The following is a 27,550-nucleotide window of genomic DNA, read 5'->3' as shown; positions in this document are numbered from 1 at the left end:
GGGGATGACTAAAATTAAATAACTTTGAAATTTTAAATATTATTTCTAATTATCGAGTTTGACCGACTATAAGTCTATAACATATAATATATTTATAAAAATATGAAATTTATAATAAATAATATATAATTAAACAGTTTATATTCGACTCATCTTCAAGTTGAAAATCTTGACTCTAATCCTATTCGTTTAATTATCGTATCGTTTCGTGTCAACCTGTTTACATAAACGTGTTGAAATCTCTGATCCTAACCCGCTAATTTCATGTCGGGTTCTCGTATCATGCCATATTTTGTCAGATCTAATTATTTTATAGGCACCAAAACAAAACCTCCCGTGGGTGGGCCCATCTGATTTTTACTTTTTGAATATAATTATGTAGGACACTCGGTATTGCCCTCCTTCCTTAAGGTTGAGGGTTCAAGTCATGTCGTGGACATAAATAGATTTAAGGTGTAGTTTAGGAGTATATTGGATTTATCGTTTAAAAAAAATTAAAAACAATTATATAAAAATAAAAATAAAGAAGTTCAAAAACTAGCCCTCAATAGGGACCAAAACCAAGAATGTGAAAATTATAGGGATTATTTACATAATTTTGTCTGATTAAAATAATATATAATGAAATTTATTTTTTATAAAGTTGATTATATCCCGAAGTTTTCCAAATATATACACTGCTATTCTGCCATTCGTATTTCTTATTAGATGCAACAAAATTTAACTTATGAGGATATGACACAAAATCATATTCATTACACACCTAAACACACGGTTCTACGCATTAATTTAACACACAGATATATCTCTCATCGGCATTTCCTCACCGGAAAAAGTAGCAGAAAAAATGATGGGTTTGATTAATTGTTACAGTGAGTTTTCAGTTCAAGTTTCTGAATCTTCATCATGTTCAAGTTACAAGAATGTTTCCTCCTGTGTTTCTCCGAATTTACCCCCCTCAATCCAAACCGCCGCTACGAATCTATACAAAACCACCCTCTCAACTGGCAATCACCACCTGATCACCGTCACATGGTGTCGGAACGCCACGACCCAAGGCCTCCAGATAAGCTCCGGTGACGATCCCACCATGGCTTTCCGTCTTAACACAAATTCAAGATTATTTCGGAAGAAAAAGGGCAGCAAAGCGTTCGAAATCAACAACTCCAAGTTCGAGGTTTTCTACGATCTTTCTTCGGCGCAATACCATGCCGGAGCAGAACCAGTTGAAGGGTACTACGTTTTGGTGATGGTTGATTCCGAGCTGGCGTTATTCGTCGGAGATATGGCGGAGGAAGCCGTCGTGAAGAAAGTCAAAACCAACAAACAGACGGCGAAATTCTCCCTACTTTCCCGCCGGGAACATTTTTACGGCAACACCTTTTACGCTACAAAAGCTCGGTTTTCCGATGCCGGAAGTTGCCATGATATCATGATCCAGTGCACCGGAGACGACGACGGTGTAAAGTACCCATCTTTATCAGTTTCTATCGATAAACGGGTCGTGATTCGGATCAAGAGGCTCCAATGGAATTTCAGAGGGAACCAAACCATATTCGTTGACGGGTTGTCAGTGGATCTAATGTGGGACGTTCATGATTGGTTCTTCAATACCGGGTCTAGATCCGGATCCGGTTCGGGTCAGGCAGTTTTTTTGTTCAGAACACGAAATGGGTTGGATAGCAGGTTATGGTTGGAAGATAAAGTGAAGAAGAAAGAGTTTTCTTTATTAATATACGCGACGAAGGGTTAAGTTCATAAAACCTAAATTTACATTTTTTTTTTTTTTTTTTTCATTTTATTCTCTTTGAAATGATTTTTCTCGTTTCTTTTTTGTATATTTAGACGACTTTTTCTTTTAAATATTTACTAATTCAGGAAAAAGAAACATGCCAACTTTGGATGAAAAACAGAAAACCAAAACTGTATTTTGGTTATTTTATTTTGTAGTTTTATTTGTTGATGATTTGTTATATGAGATCAAAATATTTGTATGTTATGTTTGTCTAAAATAGAGATCTAGCAGAAAAATAATATTGATTTATTTTGTTCGTGACACAATATGAAATATTTTTATTAATGTTGTGTTCCTATTAGTTATTCATATTTTTTGACCAAAAGCATGCGACTTGGATCACGATCCCAAGAAGTAATAAATGCTAAAGCGTAGTTTTTTTTTTTTTTTTTTTTTTTTTTTTCAAAGTTATGTTTTTGGTAAAATGATTGAATATTAATGGTTGACTACTTGACTGTATAAAATGATGTATAAATAATGTTAGCTTTATTGTATATTTAATTAACCGTATGAAGAAAGACGTGGTGACCAATTTACATACGAAAAAATTAAACTTTATAATATCAATAATCATTAATAATACTTATTAACAAGATTGCAGAACTCACTACTCGATACCTGCTTGGCCGATTGGGAAGTAGCGAGTACTCGGGAGTACTCGGATTCGGTAATTCATGTAAAAATATTTTTAGGAAAATTATATGTATCAAAATCATAAGTTAAAAATCATAATTTGATTGAAATATATAATAAAATTAGATACATGTTAATACATAAAAACCGAAATGCACACAATTATCTCACTTGGTGAATAATTACTAAAAATTTAAGATATATATGTACTAATAACAAATAATAAATCATTAAGTTTATTATACATATTAATCTTGAAATTCTTGATTTTTTTTCTCTTTTTATAACAATTTTGACCCTTTAACCGAGTTGACTGAGTTTGACCGAGTAGACCCGAGTAGGCCCGAGTTAGAGTGATTTTAACCGATTTTTTACCGAGTTTGACCAAATTGTCATCGAGTTTGACTTAATCTAAGTTTTTTGGCCGAGTTCACATTACTCGCTTCGGTGGAGGGCCGATTCCGAGTAATCGGCCGAGTAGGCCGAGTTTTGCAACACAGCCTTTGAAGGGGAAAAAAGACAAATAAACAAGTGTTGCTTGCTTAATGAACGTTATAAAACCTGGATCGACCCGTCGTTGATCCTGTTGCACCATGAATGGATGAAGAGAGTGAATCAATTATTAATGGGTTTTTGGCTAGTTCTGCTTTGGAAGACACCGGTCAGGTTTTTAAAAAACTCAATTAAACTGGTGACTGATAACCCTTAAATAATAAAATCTTAATTTAAAGAGAGACTTCTATGGTTTCTGCACAAATTCAAACTAAAATCTACGAGCCTAATCACATTGGATTTAATAATGAATTATTTTTTCATGTATGGCTAATCTCAATTTACTCATTTGGTCTGATTGCTTTTGTGATTTCTTAAAATGGAGATGGACTAATTACATGCCCACACGACTATAATATTTAATGATTGTTGTGATATTTTTACTATCAAATAGTGGTGAGAAAAAATCAAATTGCATCCAAACTAATCGAAAAAACCACATAAACCGAAACTAATCCGAAACCAAAACGTAAACCAACGCTGTGCTTTTTAGTTTTTCAAATTCCGTAAATTTTCGATGCGATGCATTTTTTAATTTTCCAATACCATAAATTACCGAACCACGAACCACACTGTACATGAAACAATAACTATAATATATATTATTAAGTTAATAATAATATATAATATAATCACTTAATTATTTGTTTGATGGTATTTTAAAATGTTTTGAACTTCTAAAAATATTGTTTGGTGGTGTTTTAATTTTTAACATAACTTATTGAAATCAGACATTGTTAAGATTTTAATCGTTAAGTATTTAATTTATTAGTTTGTTAGTATTTTAAGTTACTGTCATAATTGTTAAGATTTTAATTGTTAAGTATTTAATTTATTAGTTTGTTAGTATTTCAAGTTATTGTCATATATCTAACTGATTTTTATATTATTACAACTAATAGTCTTTAAAGTTTTAAAATCAAAAGAAAAAAAAAATCCATATGTACTAGGAATGAGTCTACAAAAATGTTAGTTAATTTGTCGTGAATAAATATACATATGTACTAGGAATGACAACTTGTTTAATTTAGTATTTCACCTATTTAGGATGAATCAGTTTTTTCCTTTTTATTAAGATTTTGGTTGTAATCTAGGCCATTTATAGGAGTCCTTGGTAAAATAAAATGCAAAGGTTGAAGTCTCAAAATTGCAAGTGTATTTCTTTGTTACCTGATTGTTTTTCTTGACATTTGGTAAACACAAGTGTAAAAAAGGGGAGACTGAGAGATGGCAGTAGAAAGAGACAATATGCTCATCATTCCTAAGTTTGATGGTGATTACATACATTGGATCATCGTTAGGTGCATAAATTGCACCTTTTCATAATCTAATTTCATGTTTATTTATAGCATTGCATTGCATTTTTAGTGTAATATTCATTCATTTTGCATTTAAGGACATTATCGAGGATCTATTGATATTTCACCATTTTTTGTGGATGTTTCAGGGTGATTTGAAGATTTGAGCATGCTTAGGATGGTCAAGGGAAGCTCTCGGTGAAATTTTGGAACTTTCGGAGCTAAATTGAAGAAATGAAGAAAATTGGATATTGGCTATCTTACACTTCATTACACGGCCTGCGCTTTGGCAAGACATATGTTACGCGACCGTGTTTTGGAACCTTTTCAGCACATCAGGATCATTACATGACCGTATAATGACAAGGCATATGTTACACAGTCATTGTAACGTGATCTGATGGAATTTCAAAATCTTAACTTCCGATTTATCTACGGTTTTTGGGACATTCAGAAATAACTTCGACTTGGAACTTCTAGGGGGAGATTTTGGGAAGTTTATATCATCATCTAACACTTTGGAAACACTATAATTTTCTTTTTTTGTAAGTCAATTTAAAGATCATACTTGTTAGATTTGTAGTTAACTTAGACATGTGTGGCTAATTTCTCAATCGTTTCTGATTCTGGATTCCTAAGTGTTTGTTGTTAAGTTGTAACTTGCACTTGACTTTATGTTTATTATCTAGTAATCTTTGATTTGAACTTAATTACATGTTTGATTGGTTCTCTTTTCATTTGATCAATGAATTAGGGTTCTTATCAATCTAGTTAATCAAATTGTGAAATTCGTACATGTTTTATGATTTGATGTTAGTAACATGCACTTGATTGGTTGTAATTAGATCAAAATAAGTGTAATCAAAGATTAAATGTTCATATCCCAAGCTTATGAGGAATGTTGATCATCATTGGTAATTGTTACAAGAACTTAATGCCATTTAATGATTTGATCCAAGAGCTTGTTTGAATTGAATCAATTAAATGAAGTTTTATTTGAAGAACTTGTTTTGAATAAAATATTTTTGTCAACTTGGATATTAGAGTTTATTAATATCTAAATTACCAACCTAGATTGAACATGAGTTATAATCATATTACATCTTTCAACATAATACATGTATAGGAATCAGAATCGGAAATGTACTTCTTTTACTGCGTTTTGTTATCAATCTTGCTTATTTATGAAGTTTAATTCGAGTTCAAACACAATCCCCCATTTTAATTTTTGTTTATATGATGTGTGAGAATATGGCTAAATACGAAGTCGCGTATTCCTGTGGACCGACCCTTCTTACTCTATACTATCTCTAGTGTATGAAGTAATAGTGACTTGAATTTTATTATTATTATTGTATCCCATTATTTGTTGGTTTGACAACCAAACAATCATGTTGATTGAGAATATGCTAAGATCTAAAGAATGATGGCAACTGACTAAAATCGGATATGCTGAGCTTGGACGAGGTGAGATTCTTAATGCAATATACAGACAAACATTAATATAGATAAGTCGATTCTGAAACCTATCATTCAGAAAGATACAACCAAGCAACTATGGGAGTATGTTAAGACTGGTATACCAAGGGAATCAACATGTTTAGCGGGCACAACTCCAACGTCTCTGAAGAGAATTTGAGATACTACAGATGGGGGAAGATGTGACAATTACCAATATTTCTCACGAGTTATATTGGTGAACACAGAGAAGCAAAACCTAAGAGAAGACATGCAAGATAACAAGATAGTAGAGAAAGTATTACGCATCCTCTCTGAAAAATTCACATGTGTAGTTTGATCAATGGAGGAATCAAGAGACATTGGTATTCTTAATGGAGGAATCAATAGACATTAGTAGTCTCTTTGTAGATGCTCTCTAATGTTATTTACTTTTCCATGAACAAAAAATATTAGACATCGTCCTAAAGGTTACCATTAACAAATAACAAGTTTTATGTAACGTCCCAAAAGTACCGAGTAAAATTTTCATTTTTAAATTTATTAAATCAATATCCCAAAAGATGATTATAGTAACAGTATTCTAAAAACATCAGAGTAAAATCATAAACAATCTTCCAGGGGATGCAGTGTGATCAAGCCGGGTTCTTCCTTTTGAAACTGGAAGTACCTGAAAATGTTTAAACCACAAAACCATAAGCATAAAGCTTAGTGAGTTCCCTAAAATACCACATACAACATATATATATATATATATATATATATATATATATATATATATATATATATATATATATATATATATATATATATAACAACATGAAGTTGTGTCGGGTCCGTAACAATCCACAGATCCATATCAACCCTGAGTCCATAATGACTCCATATAACAACAGGTAGTTGTGCCAGGTCCATAATAACCCTCAGGTTCAAATCAACCCCGAGTCCATAATGACTCCATATAACAACATGTAGTTGTGTTGGTTCCGTAACAACCCTCGAGTCTATTTCACCCCGCATACATAAGCATACAGACATATCAACATGAGTTACAAATACAACAAACACATACATGCATATCAACAAGTGTCATAAAGAGAACTATCATCTAACAAACATAATCCAACGGGTCGACATTGATGCCTTCGATCCATGAGTACAGTGAAGAGACTCACCTGAACTTCTCAACAAAAGCCTAACGACTACCTCAATATCAAAATAGCAAACCCAAGTTTCCTAAAGCCAAACGAAAACCAACCTTAGATAAATATTCAATTCTACCCAAGTTTGACCAAAAGTAAAAAACGGTCAAAAAGTCAACGGTCAAAGCTAAGGTCAAAATTGCCACTAGCATCCCTCCGCGTATTGGCCTTCCCTTGCCACGTCGTGGGCGCTAAATGCCAAAACAGTCGCTGATTCCCTAGTCGCCACATCATAACAGCCAAAGGCCACACCGTGGGGACTGTTCTAAACAGCTCAAACGAGCTTAATCCATTTTCTTTTGATTTCAAGAGCTCCAAAGCTCAGATTTGATTCTTTCCAAGGTATTAATGAATAAAGTTTCAAAGGGACCCAAAAATGCATCTTTCCTACTTAAATTTAAGTCTCAAAGGGACCAAAAATGCATCTTTTCCAGCTTAATTCATTAAGTTCAGGTCTCACACTTCCAAATTTGAATCAACAAGATGTCTAGTGGGATAATGTTTCCAACTTTATATATAATAATGCCCCAATCATTCAAGATCTAAACGTTAATACACCAAAATGGCCTAATGGACCAAGATAACTTGCATGGCTAAAAGGAAAGGCAAAAGATTATAACTTTCCTAGTTTATGGGGTCTAAGAAACATAACATAGTGATCAAAATATGTTGGATCCTCCTCAACTCCAAGATCACCCATAAATGGACCTAAAGTGTCAAAAACCCAAATGACAAGATCTAAAGAACTAGATAGCAAGATTGCGACTTTTTTTACAATAGTCCAGAAAGAGGGGAGGAGAGAAGAGAAATTCAAATCTTGTTGGTGGAGGCTAGGGTTTCCCCTAAGAGGTTCTAGAGATGATGGAGGCTGATAAAATGCCCAAAAAATGCGGAGCATTAAGCTTAAATATGTTGAAAACTCTAAAATCATGGGCTTGGGCCTGACTGATCGCTACACTGTGGGCTCTGATCCCCATGTCACGACCACGACTTTTAACCCAAATCCACTTCAACTTCAAACAACCATGACTACTTCATTTCAACTCTTTTTCCGGTGATCTTTATATCCACGGAAAGGTATTGTCGAGCCCCACACTTCTATCTAGTTAATTTTGGCTTAAAACATGTCGAACTAAAAACTATAATCCATGCAAGAAGCCTAACATATATCTTTTCCTATTTTACCCTTTGGCTCTAAAAAACAACCCAATGGCTTAGATCATATATCCAATATTATCAAAATCCAATAGGGTTTAAACCATACTACCTTGCAGCCCAAGGCCTTTACTCGATCCATTTATTGCCCATAATCCATAAATAAGAATCTTTTCGAAACAGGATGTTACAACTCTCCCCCACTTAAAATGGATTATGTCCTTAAAATCTGTCTTGGTTAGAATCTTTGAAAGCAACAACAACATCTTCCATAAGCTTCCTTTAACTATTACAAAATCAATAAATCTATACAGAGTAGTCGAGAGATCACTCGAATACCCACAACTTTCAACAAACAACCCAATAACTTGAAAGTATTCAACCGCAACTACTATCCTCCTCTCCCTAAATATAAGGCCTAACTCCCGGTGAAAACCACTCAAACCGGGAAACTTCTCAAAAACTGGAACTGCAACAAACTCTATCAATAAACCCTTAAAACGAGGAACCCATCGGTCTAAAATCCAGAGCCCATACTCTAAGACTGATGATCATCCATCTTCGTACCTACTCCCAGTCCCTAACTAGGAACACTACCAAATCATGTAGAAGGAATACTCAAAACATATCAATCAAGAATTTTAACCAATCTCAAATTTGGAAGTTATGCCCATAAACCTTAAATATATACTTGATTTCCTGACAAGTCATCACCACCCCGATGCCCCCACAATCATAGATGGTCAAACAAAGAATATCACATTGCATCCAAATCCCTCATCAGCTCAGGTGTACATCCACCTGTCAATCACTCGATACATCTACAACGAACTTCGTGAATCAACATTTCAGAACCAATACCTAAAACTGGTAACCAAACTCCCAATAAAAAACCTATAAGAAAATAGGGTCCACAATTGCAAATATTCATCAGGCGAATTTCGATGCACAACTAATACATCAAACAAAACAAACCTTGACTATCCACATGATCCACACCACCTGGTTACTGAGTCACTCAACTCTTGAAAATGCACTAACACTTAACCATGCCATAGACTAATAATCTGAAACCTAAGAGTCTCAATCAAATGACAACCGCATCACGTCCATATGAATCATACAGCCAAGATTTCATGATACATCGTGACACCTTCTAACCACTTAAAACGATAAGCTCATGGTACTAAGTCGATCTTGCTGTCATTCCATCATTGGCCTGAAGACTCATGACCAACACCTCAGGGGCCTAAAGATACATAACCATCAACCCACCGACTTGCAGGAACCTAATGATCATCCATCTCAATACTAACCAAACACCACATGAGCCATACCCTTTTATAATGCATAATTCCTTTCACAGTACAGGCTGCTACCAATGCAAAATCAGATGAAAACATGATCACACACAACCAGAAAATGAGATAGGTGGTTGCACTCTTTTTCCAATTCAAGAGCTATCAACCCAGTAAGAACCATGCCAATAACCCGAGCCAAGTATTCTCATGATATCATACTCAGTCCACATACATTCCTCATGATAATACCTAATGAACCACCACAATACATACGCTCAAGGGAGCTTATAACCAACCTTAGATCTATTGCAGTCCTTCATCCTCACAACCTTACCTAAAGGGTGAAGTAATAGTAGATCTAACATGATAACAAACCTCAAACGTTAACATAAACATCCCCATGAACGACAGATACAAGATCCCACACCTTTATTGAAACTAAAAAAATTCCACCGACCTAAAAAATTATCCAGATTTGTTATCAAAACCCAGGTCGGGTCGATCCAAATAACGACTCTAACATCCCTAAATTTGGATTCTATGTTGATCTAAAGTTACACCTGAAAAGCTAACAACACCGCCCTGACATCCGAACTCCCAATAACCAAGGACGACTCCTGAGCCCGAGCCCACTATGAATAATATTTCCATAACCAACAATTTAGAGTACCCATACCCAGAAACCAAATAGACAACGTACGTAATTTAACGATAGGTTGATGCATCCATTGAACTTCAACTGATACAACTCAAAACTTTTGAATAGCCTTTTCTATTGACGATGAACACAATAACCAATGATCGAGAATGCATTGACAATGAACCCAATGATCCAATACACCACTGAACCAAAACTCATGCAAAACCAAACACACCAAACTCTGAAGCTGATTTATCGATCAATAAATGCCCATCCTAAACTATAGATAACAATATATATATATATATATATATATATATATATATATATATATATATATATATATATATATATATATATATATATATAAAACAAGCTGACGAGTCCCTCAACAACCAATACGCAACCTGAGCTAGTTACTATGATCGGATTCCATATGCTACTGCAACTAGATTTATCATATGTTTCATGTTATGTGTGATGGTCATATATATCATATGGGTGGATCATGAAGAATAAATACCATTATAATCCGAGAATAAGTCATAGGATGACTGAAAGTAACATTCTAAGGTACTTACAAATTTTTAGGTACTTACAAAGAGCTGAAGAAATATTCCTGATTACAGAGTATTTAAAAGAAATCTATATGTAAATTGTTACAAATATGTTAACTTCCAAATAGAGTAAGATGATCCTAGATCATAATCCGGTGTGTCCTAATTATGAATGAAGAAAACATTGCAATGATAGGATTTCCATGTAGATTTTATTTGCAATTACACTATAGAGTTTGTATACATTGTTGTTCCAAAAACCACATATGAAGATGCTTGAATAATTAGTTCATTTATGACTATGATTAATCTCATTACACTAGCAATGGCTTCTTTTTCATGCTTAAGCATCTAAAACATTCTTAAAAGTTTCTCTATATATGGAATATATATGAAGCAGAAAATGTTAGTATTCACAAAGTTTATACAAATAAATTTTGATGAATACACTTAACTATGTTCTTTTATTAGCTAAAGCATCAAAGTCATGTTGGAGCTATAACACCTTGTTGTTCTAAGTAATTGGATTTGATTGAAATTTATGATCTGGATATTAAAATAGTATATGCAACATATATTGTAATGACTTGATATACTAGATATCATCTTTTTATTAAATAATCGTTGTGTTCTATATCAACATGTTTAATCCTTGAATAACCTAGTTATTCTAAATTACTATAGTCGTTCATAGTGTGGGAGCGTCTATGAAATAAGACTAACATGAATGAATTGGTTGATTTTCATGGATATGAAAATAGCAAAGAGCTTTAACCAAATTTATATGTACTTGATAGGAGAATAAGTATCGGAGATGACCTACATCAATATCACTTCATGGATCGTAGTCATGAGTGTTGTTTGATAAAGGTAATATCTTTGTATTCTTCGACCATAGATACATATTTAGGACTTGAGTGTAGAAATTTTTGTACTTTGATATGGCCTAACGTTGGTCCAGTTAAAAGACAAGTATAAGGAGCATCGTGGGGTATATCATGAACTACATGAGAGGCGTATGTAGTCAAGATAGGATTTTCTCCTCTTATTTTTTGAGAGTTAGACATCTAAGGCCTTACTAAAATATTGAATTCCATATAAGATTGATTTTGATCCATGTTTCATGTTCAACATGATGTCTGTGATAAAAGGATAACTGATACAACACCTTATAACCAATTGAAGCTTTGAGCTCTTGGAAATTTGTAGTTTCTAGATGGCACATCTTTGTATATTATTGGGAGCATTGGTTTGTTGCTAGGTGTCAACCAATGTCTATGACTCTATTTCAATCTACAATGAATCTTGTGCGCAAGAATCATTCTAGAGTGATGTTTGCCAATAACATATGATCCTATATGGTCATAGCTTTAGCAAGTTGTCACTTATTGATTATTTACTAAGAATTTTATTATTAATAAGTATATCAAAATATTGTAATTTCATTTGGAGAAATTATTATTTTGTGAAAATAATATTAAGAAATCATTATTTTGTGAAAATAATAATTAAGAAATCATTATTTTATGAAAATTATATTTTAAAGAGTATAACTAGCTATTTAATCATATGGTATGATTTAATATGTTATTGACAAGTTTTTTTGGATTACTTGGATTCCATTAAACTTATCAATATATGTTAGTTTAATGAGGTGAGGTGTTTGACACTCTATTCTCTTCCTCTTTTCTCTAAATGGATGAAAATGACAAACATGGGCAAATAGTTGCTTGTTAGATTTTATCTTACACATACCATACCCTTAAGAAGACTTGTCTTTGACTCTTTGAAATCTATGGCCCTTGGGTATTATATGTAAGTATATAAGAGAGTAAAGGCTTTCATTTTTGCTTAATCCTTGCCTATTTCTTCTCTTAAAACTCGAGAGCATGATAATCCTTATTCTTCTTCTATTTTGAAGTGTAGTATAAGAAGTTAGTGGTTAAAGTCTTATCCTTTAAAACTTATATGTGATAAGTGATTAAATGTTTAATAAGTACTTCATACAAGATGCAAACCAGCGTTCTTGGTGACACATACTTGTTGGTGGATACATTATAGAGAAACTCTTTTTTTTTTTTTTTATCTTTTGCCATATTCATTAACTCTCCAAAACCAAGTGGGATCAAAGTCTTCAAAGGTTGTCTTTTGAACATCCTACATGTTGTTTATAATCTTCCTATATCATGTAATTGGATACTCGGTGGCTTTGTTTAAAATGATCTCAAAATATTAGTTATTTTAAAATTGATTCTGCTTGGCATATAAAAATTATCTTGTAAAAAAAAGATCATTTCTAGCTTCCCAAAATCCATCACATGATTCTTGAGTTCAAAGAGTCATTGATGACAAACTTTGACACGACTACTCTTAGGTAGATGTAATAGTTCCTCGAAGTTCACGTGTTGTGAAAAGAGGAACTAGTTCATCATGGCACACAAGATCAAGTTACTGACATCATGACTAAGACATTAAAGCTACTTTTTGTAAGTAGTTTAGGGTGCATGGATTGATGATAGTTCCAGAGTTTTCTTTTACAAGGTTGAGAAGGGTACATGGAATGATGATAGTTCCAAAGTTGTCTTATCTACTTTTTGTAAGTAGTTTAGGGTAGGAAGGGATTTGTTAGTTAGTTTGTCTTGAATATTTTATCCTAAGTATTTGGAGGAAATGAGGTGTCTTTAGAATCCTTGTATTTGGAATAACAACTAGTTTGATTTGGTATTTCACCTATTTAATTAGGAGGATTCTGTATTTTTCTATTTATTAGGATTTTTAGTTGTAATCTAGGCTATTTACAAGAGTTATTAAAATAAAATGTAGAGACTAAAATCTTAAAATTACAAGTGTATTTCTCTATTACCTGGTTGTTTTTCTTAACAAAACACACTGGTGGTTAAAATTTAACCACGACCGCATGAAACTGAACCATATAAAGTAACCGTACATCTACATTAACCACATCACCCGGTTTGTAAAATTTAATAACATCATTTACAGATAGTGGTTCGATTTTGGGCAATAACCGAACCGTGCTTACCCCTACTATCGAATATATAACTTATGTTATTGATATATTTATTGTAACTTTGCAATGAAGCAATTAATTTGAGTTTTTACAAAAATATAAAAGATCACGAAAACAAGCACCAAATATTGAAACTAATACTAGAACTGATTCCAATTAGTTAGGGTTCTCGTGACGGTTCTAATTCCATGAACTTAAGGTGGTTACCTACATATGTTTGCCCCTTATTGATATGTAGTAAAGTGTTTCTACTTGATACTAGAATTATGTAAATTTTGTTTGATAGTAAATTTGAACTTAAAATGAACAAATCAATGACTTTGTACGTAGGAACATACCAATTACATGCAAATCCTAAAATTGGGTTGATTTGGCAGTTGAACCGGTTGATATGTAACCCGCTCACCTCATCGGCTCAACTAAAAAATTGGTTTTTAAAACATGCTATTAACCCATTATGTAATTTTTTATTTTTTGGATTTATTAATTAAATTATTACATGGAGACTAAGTGAAAAAAAAAACGGATATCCGAATTAAATACTTCAAGTCATTGAACTTATAAAACTAAAATGAAACGGCCCCAAATTTTGATTGGGATGAATTACATGAAAATGTTAATGTGTATTGTCATACGTTTTTGCAGTTTATTTTGGATATATTTTATAATTTGGTACTCGAGTTGGTAGGAGAGCACTTCCTGCCAACACTTTTGACTTTTTGAGGAATGTGGTGCATTTGTACATAAATGTCGTTATTAGTCTTAAAATGACGAGGTCATTGTTAATAAAACTATCAAACTAGGACTAAAAACATTTAAAATAAGTGTGTTTGGTATAGTTGAATGGAAAGAGAATAGAAAGAAACATTCCATTCCTAAAAAAACTTGTATTGGTGTTTTGTGGAAAAGAATGATTCAATGTATAAGTAAACGATGTTTCTTCAACCTTTTAGACTTTTCATTCTTTACTAAACTTCGTTTTTTTCATTCTGTTCTCCATCCAATTTAAATTGACAAATTTATCCATGAGTTAAACTAAATTGTCTTTGAATTTTGTGTTCACAGAGATATTGTTCAACCCCGTGAAACACTCTTTAATCACCGATCCCAATGCTTAACCATTACGGGTTGTGACTATAAAATTCATGAAACTCTGTAATCTTTTTAAAACATAGCTATTGAAAAACCGTTGAAGACAATTGTTGAAAAATCGTTGTTGAAGAACCATTGTTAAACAATTGTTTTTCAATAAGGTTTTATTTTTCTGGTTTGAATAAAAAGTTGTTGATTATGTACTGTGTTATGGATTTTATGTTAGGATTGGGTGTTCACGTGTCTGAGAGAACTTTTTTTTTTTTTTTTTTGACATTATATGTTTTGGTTGTCCGTGGGGAGATCACTTGAATTAACTGATAGATAGAAACATAATAATCAAGTAAAGTTAATGATGTTTGAATTATTTATTTGGATTTATCAATTTTCGGGGAATTTAGTTTGATTAACCCAATAAGGATAATGATGATTTTATTTGGTTTGATTTTGGTTAATTTTTCTATATTTTGGTTAGACTAAATAACCGCAATTCAAAATATATGTTTGACAAAAATGCAAAACCGGTTTCTATGGTTTTCTATTTTATATGGTTAAAGTCCAAACATTTGAAAAATTGTAGATTTGGTTATTTTCAACTGGTTTTGTTATGGTTTTGGTTCCTTTTCCATTAACTTTAATAGTTTGATTGTTAACTTTTTTATAATTACTATTTTACTCTCATTTCTACATATCTTCTTTTTAATTTTCTTGAATTATTATATGTTAATAAATATTTTTTTTAATATATAATATTTATATATTAATATATATTATTTTATAAAATTATTAATTTCTTTTAATTAAATTTTTTTTAATTTCTTTGTTATTGGACTTTTTAATTGGATTATTATATATGAATAAATATTAATTTTAACGTATAATATTGATATATTAATAAATATTATTTTTTTGGATTATTAATTTATTTTATTTAATGTTTTTATTCAAATATTCTTTTATATTGGATAATTATACATTAAAAATATTATTTTTAATAAATAATATTTATATCCTAATAAATATTACATTTATTGGATTATTAATTTCTTTTGTTAAGTTTTTTTTTAATTCTTTTTTTTGGAATAATTCTTTTTTATTCAATTATTACTTTTAATTTAGACAAAATTGCAAAAATGGTCCATGTGGTTGGCAAATTTATGCGTTTTTGGTCTAAAACGAAACCTTGGTGCATCAGTGGTCCAATTTTAGAAACCTTGTGTGTTTCTGGTCCTAATGGTTGATATTTTTGTGTGGTTTTGATCCATACCCCACATGAAATGACAAATATGTCCTTTATTACTTTTTTTTCTTTCTTTTATTTAACTTCTTATTATTTTTATTAAAAAAATATCGCCAACTCACACACACACACACACACACACTCTCTCTCTCTATCTATCTATCTCTAACACACATACACACCAGTGGTCCGCCATTTTCCTTTCCTCTGTTAATGCTTACAGGTAAGCATCCAACAACATTCCTTTAAATTTCTCCCTCTATTCACTATTTTGAGGTGTGCTCAGAGAACCTTAACTCCGGCAAGACCCATATCCAAAAATCGATGGGACAATTTCTACATGGAAGGGGATATGGTTGGAGAAGAAGGAGAGGTTTCAGGTTCTCTAGTTGTGACAAATCTTCGACATTTTCATCTTCTTTGATGACACCTGACATCGAAACCTCTATTCACCTTCTTTCTCCAATGCTCAGATTCTTCCTCCATTCACGATTTCATTACCCATAATTTCCCAATTCCTAATTCTCTCTCTCTCTCTCTCTCTCTCTCACACACACACACACACATACATAGGTTCTTTTAGCGATGTGGATGACTCCTGGTGGAAAGAAAAAACGAATATACATGAGAATTCATCAGATATTCAAAATTCGGAAAGTAAACATTCGATTCAACTTCAACCCACCCGAGGAAGAAGAAAATTTAGGGTTGTGGCATCCCAATTCAATGGCTGAAGAACTGAAATTAATACATAAATATATAGTGGTTAAATTGAGATTGGAAAAAGTAATAGACTGGAAAGCTTACTAGAAGTGATGAAGGTTCCCGAAAGAATTCATCCGTAGTTGCGAGAAAAATAAAACTCGTTAGTCGAAGCTCATACATACGGAGGATCTGATATTAAGAATGGGATAGAAATTAGATGAATTAAGGGGGGGGGGGGGAGGGTTACAAAATCTCCAACCTATATAACTTGCGCACAACTTGTTGAAATCATCTAGCTGTTTGGTTCTTGAATTGGACATCTTGAGCTCTCCACCTCCTCACTTTTTAGATCTAGAAGATGAGAACCCATGAGTGAAGATCAATAATGCGTTTTGAACAAACACATACACGATTTGGGTTCTGAAATCGTATGTGTGTATGTGTGTTTGCCCTTGTGTCTAGCTTGTTTCTGGAAATCAAGATCGTTTGCAAATATGTTCATCTTATGTGTGTTTCTGTTAATGTTGTTGTATAAATTAAAAACTCTGAAAATCACGAAGAAGATAAAGGGGTAGAAGATGATGATTTGTATTCTGAGAGAGAGAGAGAGAGAGAGAGAGAGAGAGAGAGAGAGAGAGAGAGAGAGCCATTCTCTAATTTTTTATTATTTAAGATCATTAAAATTCATATAAAAATAAGAAAAACAAATATAAAAGGTATAATTATCTTTTTAAGTGAACAGGGATCAAAATCACTAAAAAAAATCCAATTTTAGACTAACGGTGCACCAACATTTCGTTTTGGACCAAAAATACAAAATTTTGACAACCACAGGGACCATTTTTGCAATTTTGCCTTTAATTTATTATTTTCTTTATATAAGACAAAATTACAAAAATGGTCCCTATGGTTTGCCATAAGTCACAAAGTCAGTCCGTGCTAATTTTTTTTGACGAACATGGGCCCTGTGGTTTCCAAAACTTGCATCAATGGCCCTTTTTGCTGACGCCATTACTGTTCATCCGTTAGTGTAAGGGTATTTTGGTCTTTTCAAGTAGTAGGAACTGGGTTTGTGATTATGGGTAAACCATAGGGACCATTTATGTATTTTTTTTTCTATATTTTATATTTATGAGTTTGTGACTTTTTCACCCATTTACTTTTTAAAATATCACTTTGAACCCTTCACTTTAAACTTTGAAAAATATTACTTTCACCCTTCTATTTTTCTAAATTTTCGTGTTTAACCCCGTATTATATATAATTTGTTTTTTTATTAATAACTTTGTTTCGCTAACCTAAAAAAACTATTTTTACGTGTTTATTTTCATATATTTGTCGGTATAATTCAAGGTGATCAACGTTTCGACTATAATTTAGAACTTTTTTTTGTTATTTTTTTTAAAGTTACATGGTTTTTATTATAAAATTGTCGGTTTAAATCCGAGCTTATTTTTCGACGTAGTTTTTATTTTATTTTATTTTTTTTATTTTTTTTAACTTTATGTACGTTTCCTACGTATGAGACGGGTCATATATAATAAATTTCGTTTGTTAATTTTAAAAAATATATTATATTCGAGATTGTCTATGTTTTGATGTATTTTGTATATATTTTGTGCTTAATTTTATATACATTAATACGTATCATTTAGATCATATATAATAACTTTCGTTTGTTAGCTTAAAAAAATGTAGTATATTTGAGTTTGTCTATGTTTCGACTTAACTTTTGTTTCATGTTTTTTACGTATGAATATAGATTCGAGTTCGTCTATATTTCGACGTAATTTTTTTTATGTTTCGTGCTTATTTTTATGTACGTGTTTTTTTCATTCATGTTTTTTTACGTCGAAATGCAACTTTTATGACTATAAGCACCAAAATTCAACTTACAAAATTCAAGCTTATAATTACGCTTTTATCAATTATATGTGAATAAACTTATACGTAGAAACATACATAAAATAAGCACCAAAACGTTTTGCGAAACATATGTTTTTTAACGTTTTTGTGCTTTATTTTTTGTACGTTTCCTACTTATGATTAGGGTCACATATTATATATTTTTTATTATTTAAACTTTCCTTCGTTAACTTCAAAAAATCTTACTTATTTTGTGCTGATATAAATTTGAGTTTTTATTTTTCTTTATTTTTTATGTTTTGATTTAATTTTTTTTTTACGCTTTGGTGCTTATTTTATGTATGTTCCTACATATAAGTTTGTTCACATATAATAGATAAAAGCGTAATTATAATCTTGAATTTTGTAAGTTGAATTTTGGTGATTATAATCATAAAAGTTGCATTTTGACGTAAAAAAAACATGAATGAAAAAAACACGTACATAAAAATAAGCACGAAACATAAAAAAATTACGTCGAAATATAGACGAACTCGAATCTATATTGATACGTAAAAAACATGAAACAAAAGTTAGGTCGAAACATAGACAAACTCGAATATACTACATTTTTTAAGCTAACAAATGAAAGTTATTATATATGACCCGAATGATACGTAGGAATGTATATAAAATTAAGCACAAAATGTTTAAAAAATACATCAAAACATAGACAATCTCGAATATAATATATTTTTTAAAATTAACAAACAAAAGTTATTATATATGATCCGTCTCATACGTAGGAAACGTACATAAAGTTAAAAAAAAAAAAAAAAAAAAAAAAAAAAAAAAAAAAAAACTACGTCGAAAAATAAGCTCGAACTTAAACCGGAAATTTTATAAAAAAAAAACCATGTAACTTTAAAAAAAATAACGAAAGAAAGTTCTAAATTATAATCGAAACTTTGATCACCTTGAATTATACCGACAAATATATGAAAATAAACACGTAAAAATAGTTTTTTTAGGTTAGTAAACAAAAGCTATTAATAAAAAACATATTATATATAACACGGGGTTAAACACGAAAATTTAGAAAATAGTGGGGTGAAATTAACATTTTTCAAAGTTCAAAGTGAAGGGTTCAAAGTGATATTTTAAAAAGTAAATGGGTGGAAAAATCACAAACTTATAAACATAAAATATGGAAAAAAATACATAAATGGTCCCTATGGTTTACCTATAGTCACAAACCCAGTCCCTGCTACTTGAAAAGACCAAAATACCCTTACACTAACGGATGAATAGTAACAGCGTCAACAAAAAGGGTCATTGATGCAAGTTTTGGAAACCACAGGGCCATGTTCGTCAAAAAAAATTAGCGGGGACTGACTTTGTGACTTTTGGCAAACCATAGGGACCATTTTTGTAATTTTGTCTTTATATAATAAATACCATTTTGTTAGATTGTTAGTTTATTTTTAATGTATATTATTAATTCTTTTTAATTTTATTAGTTCCACCACAAAGTCATCGGAATACGCAAAAGCATTGCCTCTCATCATCGAAAATCGTCGGGATCGCCACAAAACTTCTTCATGTGAGGTCGGACAGAAATCCACCAACATTTTCCAACCAATGGTGACGATAGTCACCTACGATATCATCACTACCATCACCTGATCACCACCACCACTTTTAATGTTTATAGGAGTTTGTTACGCATTGTGTGAGATATGGAGGTGATATGTGTATATTTATACAAAAAATTATACATCATAATTTAATATTTTAATTACTTTTATGCCCTTATTAGAACAAAAGATACTTAATTTTCTATGAATTATGTTGTAGGGACAAAGTCATGCGTGGATCAAAAAGGAAGCTGGAAGCTAGTAGCCGGATGCTGGAAGTTTGAAGTTTGGATCAAAGCTCTTAAATGATGAAAAATACACCCAACATGACGTGGTGGCCTGAAGAATTAGGACTTTTGGCTCTGAAGAATTCGACACTTTTAGAGGCAAAACATTGTTTTTAAGGCTTGGAAGCAAGTAATTCAATCATACCATTGGAAGTAGGAGAATTAAGGCAACCAATCTTTACACTTTGATTTTTAATTAGTTTTTACCATGCCAAACTCTTTGAATTTCGATTTTGTGCTCTTGTTAGCTGAAATCATGAGCTAAATTCTCATCACTTTCATTTAGTGTAGGATAGATTGATTATTTGTGGTTGAATTTATGGATTGGATTTAATTTGTTTTGGTTTTTTTGTTGATTTAGATTATTAAAGAACCTCGAGTACTTTTGATAACTATTTTCTCTACTTATTGCTGAATTTGATTAAGTTAGTATGACTATCATACTTAGTTGAATTTGAATCTTATGATCTTGTGAATTGCAAAATTATAGGACTAGAGTTTTGAACAAAGCCTAGGGTTAAGTAGAAAAGTGGTTAAAAAGGTATAGGAGCTAACATATGACGAAAAATCATGTATTGAACTGAATCAAGAAACTAAGGTGTTGTTTGTTTTTTTAAAGTTAAAGTGTTTGCAGTTTGCGGACCACATCTGCAAGCCTCTGCGGCAGAAGAGGTGGAGCAAATGTCTGCAGTCTGCAATGAGAAGACTGTTTGTTTTTAACGTCTGCGGCTGTTAAAATAAATTGAATTTTTAAACTTAATTTCATGTCATAAACAATAAAAATACATTTTTAACAAAAAAAAAAAAAGAAAGAAAAAAGAAACTGCACAGTGGCCCATGTTTTTTTTGTTTAGGTTAAAATGAGGTCTGAAGACCTTTGAAGACAGTGGATCATGTCTGCGCCAGGAAGACCTCGCGCAGACGTTTTCTGATTTGCGCACTTCCAAAAAACAAACAATCTGCGAGGGCATATATCTGCGCGTTGTCTGCGCGGCGCAGACAAAAGTGGTTGCGCAGATCTTCACACAAAAAACAAACAGCCCCTAAATTGATCAATCGATTATAAGTCTAATCAATTCGAACCGAACACTAGTAAAGTTGTAAGGTTGTCCGCTTGATCACCGAATAAATAAGCTAGCTTGCTAAAGGATTAAATTAGTGAATATTAATTTGGTCATCTTAGGAATCGATAACTAAAGAAATTAAATCCATTGCACTTCCTTAAATCAACAATAACAACAAGTAAATCCGAAGCTAAATGAAAGTCGCTTACTCACTTTGGTTAATTCAATTTTTGTTCTCTTGTCTTAGATTAGTGTTAGCTTAATTATGGTTAATTCAATTTTTGTTCTCTTGTCTTAGATTAGTGTTAGCTTAATTAAGTGATAATAGTTAGTTTGGTAAATTAAGTTACTTAGTCTTGCAAAAATAGAAAAACAAAACATTTTCTTTAATTTCATTAGTAATTAGTTAGTAGTAGAATAAAGTCAATTAAAACACCATTCCTTGAGTTCGACACTTGTTCTTACCATATTTATACTATTAGACTATAGGTACAATCCCTAGTGTGTTTAATAGTCTTGTGAAAGAAACATTAGTTTTTAAATTTAAAACTTGGACAAATATATATACACATTAAATACGCATCAAGTTTTTGCCCCTGTTGTCGGAGAACGGTGCAATCTTAGTTACCTTTATTCTGCTAGTTTATTAGGAGTAGTTTTTGTTTAGTGTCTTTTATTTTTATTTTTATTTTTATTTTAGATTTAGTTGCTTTTTACTCACCACGACGTGGTAATTTCTACCACATCGTGGCATCGTAACAGAAGGACTTGGTTTTTCGTTTTTGTTCTTTTTACGCGTTTCTTTTATTTATTTGCAGATTGTTTATGACCCATGGATCAAACTCCTCTTTGATCCCACCATTTGAAGACCCGGAATTCGCTTTTCGCAAAAACAAAGACAAAACCGTAGGAGAATCCGATACACCAAGGAAGTCATATTTTAAGAATATCAAGTCGGTTTTTAGCAAGAATAAAGGAAAAGTGGGGGAAACAAGCAAAACAAAAAAAAGTCAAAGACACAACAAAAAATCCAACGAAGGAAGATACCGAGTACGAAACAGAAAAGGAATAAAGCGAAACCGAATCTGAAACAGGAAGTGAGTTAAACAAGGAACCCGAAAACACCATAGCGAACATTGCTGGCCTCTCGATGGAGGCGTACAAAAAGAGAATTCAAGACGACATTGGTTTGGGGCTTGTGCAGCCCACCATACCCGCTACTGACACATTTGAACTTAAGGGGCACATCCTTGCTGCATTAAAGGAGATTCCTTTCACCGGAAAAGGATCATGAAGACACTTATAAACATCTACATGAAGTCAACGACATCGCCGACTACTTTAACATTCCAAATGTACCAAGAGAAACGTTGTTGTTAAGGATGCTCCCTATCACTTTTAAGGGGGCCGTGAGGGACTGGCTAAAAGCACTACCACCGTGCCCAATTACTACATGGGCAAAATACATGAGGAGTTTTTGGAACAATTTTTCCCACCATCCAAAGTTGCTAAACTCAAAAAGGCCATTGCTAATTTTAAACAACAAATGGGAGAGTCGTTGTACGAAACATGGGTGCGCTACAAGGGTCTAATTAGGAATTGCCCACAAAATGACCTCAATGTGCAACAAGCAGTATTGTAAAACTCGCCGAGTTCACCGATTACTCATCCGAGTACTCGCTACTCGGCCCCTTACCGAGGCGAGTTACGGAATCCCGAGTACTCCTGGTCGGCCTCTTACTGAACTGAGCAGCATTGTAAAAATCGGTCAACTCGGTGATTATATATATATATATATATATATATATATATATATATATATATATATATATATATATATATATATATATATAATATACTTAATGATTTATTATTGAACACACACACACACATATGATTATTACTACATATATATCTTTAACTTTCAGTAATTATTCATGAAGTGAGACCATTATGTGTTTTTCAGTTTTTATGTAGTCACATGTATCTAATTTTGTTATATATTTCAATCATTTTATAATTTTAACTTACGACTTTGACATATATAATTTCCCTAAAAATATTTTTACATGATTTACTGAATCAAAGTACTCCCCAAGTACTCCCGAGTACTCACTACTCGGTAGTCGGCCGAACAGGTACCGAGTAACGAGTTCTACAACCTTGGCAACAAGAAGTGTCGATCTTTTATGATGGGGTAAACGTCACCACTAGATAACTCCTTGAATCTCAAGGCCCTTGAACAAAGAAAAATCCGACAAAAGTTAAGGAACTCATTGAATAATTCTCTAAGCACTCTTGAGAATACCATAATCCAAGGAATGTTGTAACGAAGGGTTCAGTTAATGCTGCTTTGGATGATATGTCAGCGGTAACGACAATGTTGCAAAACATGGATATAAGAATGACTAAAATGGATCAAAAAATCCCTTCTATTCGGGTTGGGTGTAAAAACTCCAACATGCCGTATTTGACTAAGGAGTGTGACCTTGATGAAAATGGAAACCGAAAGGTTCAAGCTTGCTACTCAAGTGGTGATCGTTTTGATGAAGACTGGAGAAAACCCAAGAAAAAATGGTTCAAGCAGGGAGTCAAGGGTTTATTTAAGGTTTTTGGTACATCTTATGGATTTAGCAGTATCTGTGGTGAATCATCATTTGGAAGGTTCATGGCCAAAAACAGATGTTTTCAGTTCAGATGGTAGAAAGGCCCTTGTGATTGTGCTACGAAACGGTTCAATCTGTATGTAGGTATGGAAAGTTATGGGACTTCAGAATTATAGTAGTGGAGTATCGTTTCGGCAGTTAAGGAATAAGTGATTTGCTCAACACTAGAGGGCTTAATTCCCATGTTGTCTCTACTCATTGTATTCATGGAATTGTGAACTTTAGGATGAGTCTTTTACTCGAAGGATTATCTAAGCCTTCTACCAAGTGAAAAGTTTCGGCAATAAGGATCGGTCAGTGATTCTGTTTTCAGTGGAAACAACAGGATAATCAAGGAATGGAAGTGTTATGCTCAGTTGAATTACAAAGTGGAATTCAAATGTCAATGTGTCGCCATGGGCTGTCTGTTAGGGAGTTAGGCGGGGTTGTGAATATCGAATTTCGGGCAGAGTATTAATGATTATTCTTTAAGGGTAGTGAAAGAAGTTTTCTAGTTGTCCAGTATGGCCTCGTGGGTGGTAAGGAGTAATTTCGAGGACACAATCCAATTTAAGTGAGGGAGAATTGTATCACCCTGTTTCCAAATCGAATCAATTTTAGGCTTCAAGGAGTCAAAGGCCTAGTTTTTGGGTAAAATCAAGGCTCATTACGTGACCATTGAAGGGTCACGATGTGAGGTATGATCAATAAGGATTTTGATTTAAACAGAGATCACGACGTGAGCATTAAGACCTCACGATGTGAGGTACGTTGCAGGCCATGCCCAAGAACTTTTAAGGTTTCCATCGTATTTAAACCCCCATAAACCTCATTTTAGGGTTCCAAACCAACCTCCTTCATCCCTAAACTTAGTAGAACCCTAAGCCTAGCCTTTCTTTGTGTTTCTTGAGCTTTTGGTGGAGTTTTGAGGGTTTGAAGAGGATGAGATCACCATGGAAACATAGTTGCAGTTTGGAAGTTTCATTTGCAACCTTTAGCTACACTTATGGACCAATGTGAGTAATCAAGATGCAAGCTTTATGTTTTCTTGTTGCTAGATCTAATTTTTTATGCATATTTATCTAGGATCTTAAGTGTTGGGACTCCATAACATTGGTAACTTTATGGGTCCTTAGGGTCCTTAGATTTTTATATGTCATGGATATGAAGTTTGAATGATGTTGGAGTTCATGCTTGACTATTGGTCCTCCTTTTCTCCATTTATGACCGATTTTGATCTTATGTCTTGTACTGGACATACAAGATCTTAAAGCATCGATTTTTATGATCCTTGGAGTGTTAAGAAGCCTCCTTGAATAGATGGATCAGTAGCTTAATGGATTAAGAGGTTTTTGAAACATTATGGCACTTAGATGAATATCACGACACAAGGAAGATGCATGTCACGTCGTAAGGAGTGTAAGACCCGACTATTTTGTCATGTAATGGATCATAACGTGAGCCATAGATGGTCATGTCGTGAGGGTCTAATGACTCTTGACTTTCGTTGACCGTTGACTTTTGACCAACTTTGACCGATGGGTATTTTGGATTGTTTTTTAGAAGTGGTATTTTGGTTGGATAGGTGGCGGTTAGAGCTGGGATTTGGATTTGGGACCTCATCAACTATTGTCCAGATTGAGAGGTGAGTTTTCCTCACTGTACCTATGGGTCGAAGGTACCAAAGCCGACCAATTGGATTGGATATCCTATGATATGGTAGTATTTTGTAGCGATTTGTTTGAGCGGTATCATGGTATATAAGATGATGCCATGCTTAGTGATCTATAGATCTGTCTGATTGTCTGTTGACTAGTTATATGCTTATTTGTTGTATATGTAGACATATTGTGGTGGGTTGAGACTGTACCGCTTTGTACGTCAGTCAACATACCGGAGCATTCCAACCACAATAGGTTGTGGGTCGGGGGTAATTCAATCTCGATAGGTTGTGGACCCAATATGTATGGGTATTCCAACCTCGATAGGTTGTGGGTCGAGGGTAATTTAACCTCGATAGGTTGTGGATCCAATATGTGTGGGCACTCCAACCTCAATAGGTTGCGGGTTGGGGGTACTCCAACCTCGATAAGTTGTGGACCCAATATGTACAGGCATTCCAACCTTGATAGGTTGTGAGCCGAGGGTAATCCAACCTCGATAGGTTGTGGACCCATTGTATATTGGCATTTTGTCTGGGGTATTCCATCCGAGGATGCTCGAACCCGACATGCTATTATATATGTTATTTTTTTATGTGGTGGTACTTTGGATGAAAATCACTAAACTTTGTGCTTACAGTTTTAGTTTTTAGTTTTAGGTACTTCAGAGGAACTTGGCAAGACGAATGCGTGACCGTACACATCCTGATTTTTCTGTTGTTGATCTTGGGAGACTTTGATGTTAAATAATCTTTAGGAAACAATGATTTTGAAAACATTTTTATTAGTAAATGAATTTTTTTGAAAGGTTTAAGTTTTGTTGAAATTTTCTGATGTTACAACAAACATGTCAACTTAAAAAAAAAACTCAAAAAAATAAGCTAACTTATCAGCTAGATGTAGTGCGCTGAACACAACATGCTAGCTGAAAAGTTAGTTGATAGTTGAAAGCTAGTTAATACCTTATAAGTTAGCATCTAAAAATAATATTTGGTAAAAACCAACAGATAAGATGGTTGGAAAATAAAAACATGACATTTAGAAAATATGTTTTCTATAACTTATTAGAGTAAAATTTAAAAAATTTAAGAACTGCTGAAAAGCTAATCTAATTAGTGTTTTAAAAAGCAAGCCTATAAGCTATTTTTTATTTTGTCGAACAATATAATTTCTCCCTGCCATTGTTTCTTTTTATGTATGATCGACGTGTAACAAAAAGGGTAGCTCTACACTTTTTCCTTCTGATCTAAGCTCGCCAGAATCATATCCCCAACCCAATATGTTGGGGATAATGGTAGACTTTGGTGGTTGACGGTGGGTGGTTCTTTCCCACCACTGATCTTTGTTGAACGTACATGATCTTCATCATCATCATCATCAAACCTACCATCGAACACCACCCTCCTACATGTTTCTCTGATGCCTTAGATGTGCAACACCATCTCTACCCTATAGTTTCATCAACCTCCATTTAACCACCCATTAACCATTGTTGTTACCATCTAACTACCAACTCCTTACACCGTCACCCCTGATTGTCGTTATGGGTTTTGTACGGGATTCCGTTTGTCAATTCAAAGAGCTTCACCATGGATAAATGAGAAGAACACAAACATATACATTTGAAAATTGATTATGAAGTGTGTGTGTGTGTGTATGTGTTCATCATCTATCTATAGGTATGTGGGAATGTGTGTTTATATGTATGTTCCTATAAATACATTTCTTGGATGACTTGAAGATTTTAAGGCTGCA

The 27,550-nt window shown here is 33.0% G+C and overlaps 1 protein-coding gene and 1 non-coding gene across 2 annotated transcripts; one reads left to right on the top strand and one right to left on the bottom strand.

Moving 5' to 3' along the window:
* The first annotated feature begins 847 nt into the window (after nt 1-847).
* On the top strand, nt 848-1,753 carry LOC145002502 (uncharacterized). The gene has a single exon (XM_078961758.1). It carries the CDS (start codon nt 848-850, stop codon nt 1,751-1,753), a length of 906 nt encoding a protein of 301 aa, XP_078817884.1.
* Nucleotides 1,754-22,999: 21,246 nt separating this feature from the next.
* On the bottom strand, nt 23,000-23,106 carry LOC145003594 (small nucleolar RNA R71). The gene has a single exon (XR_013662048.1). It is a non-coding gene; the product is annotated as a small nucleolar RNA R71 (small nucleolar RNA).
* Nucleotides 23,107-27,550: the final 4,444 nt, after the last annotated feature.

This window comes from Lactuca saligna, chromosome 6, assembly GCF_052625555.1.
Source record: "Lactuca saligna cultivar CGN05327 chromosome 6, ASM5262555v1, whole genome shotgun sequence".
NCBI lineage: Eukaryota > Viridiplantae > Streptophyta > Magnoliopsida > Asterales > Asteraceae > Lactuca > Lactuca saligna.
Note: the sequence above shows the minus strand (reverse complement) of the source record. Positions and strands in the feature narration are given on the sequence as shown.

Bases quoted from the DNA above. Each gene is read 5' to 3' on its own strand.
- LOC145002502 (XM_078961758.1), top strand. From the start codon at position 848: ATGATGGGTTTGATTAATTGTTACAGTGAGTTTTCAGTTCAAGTTTCT.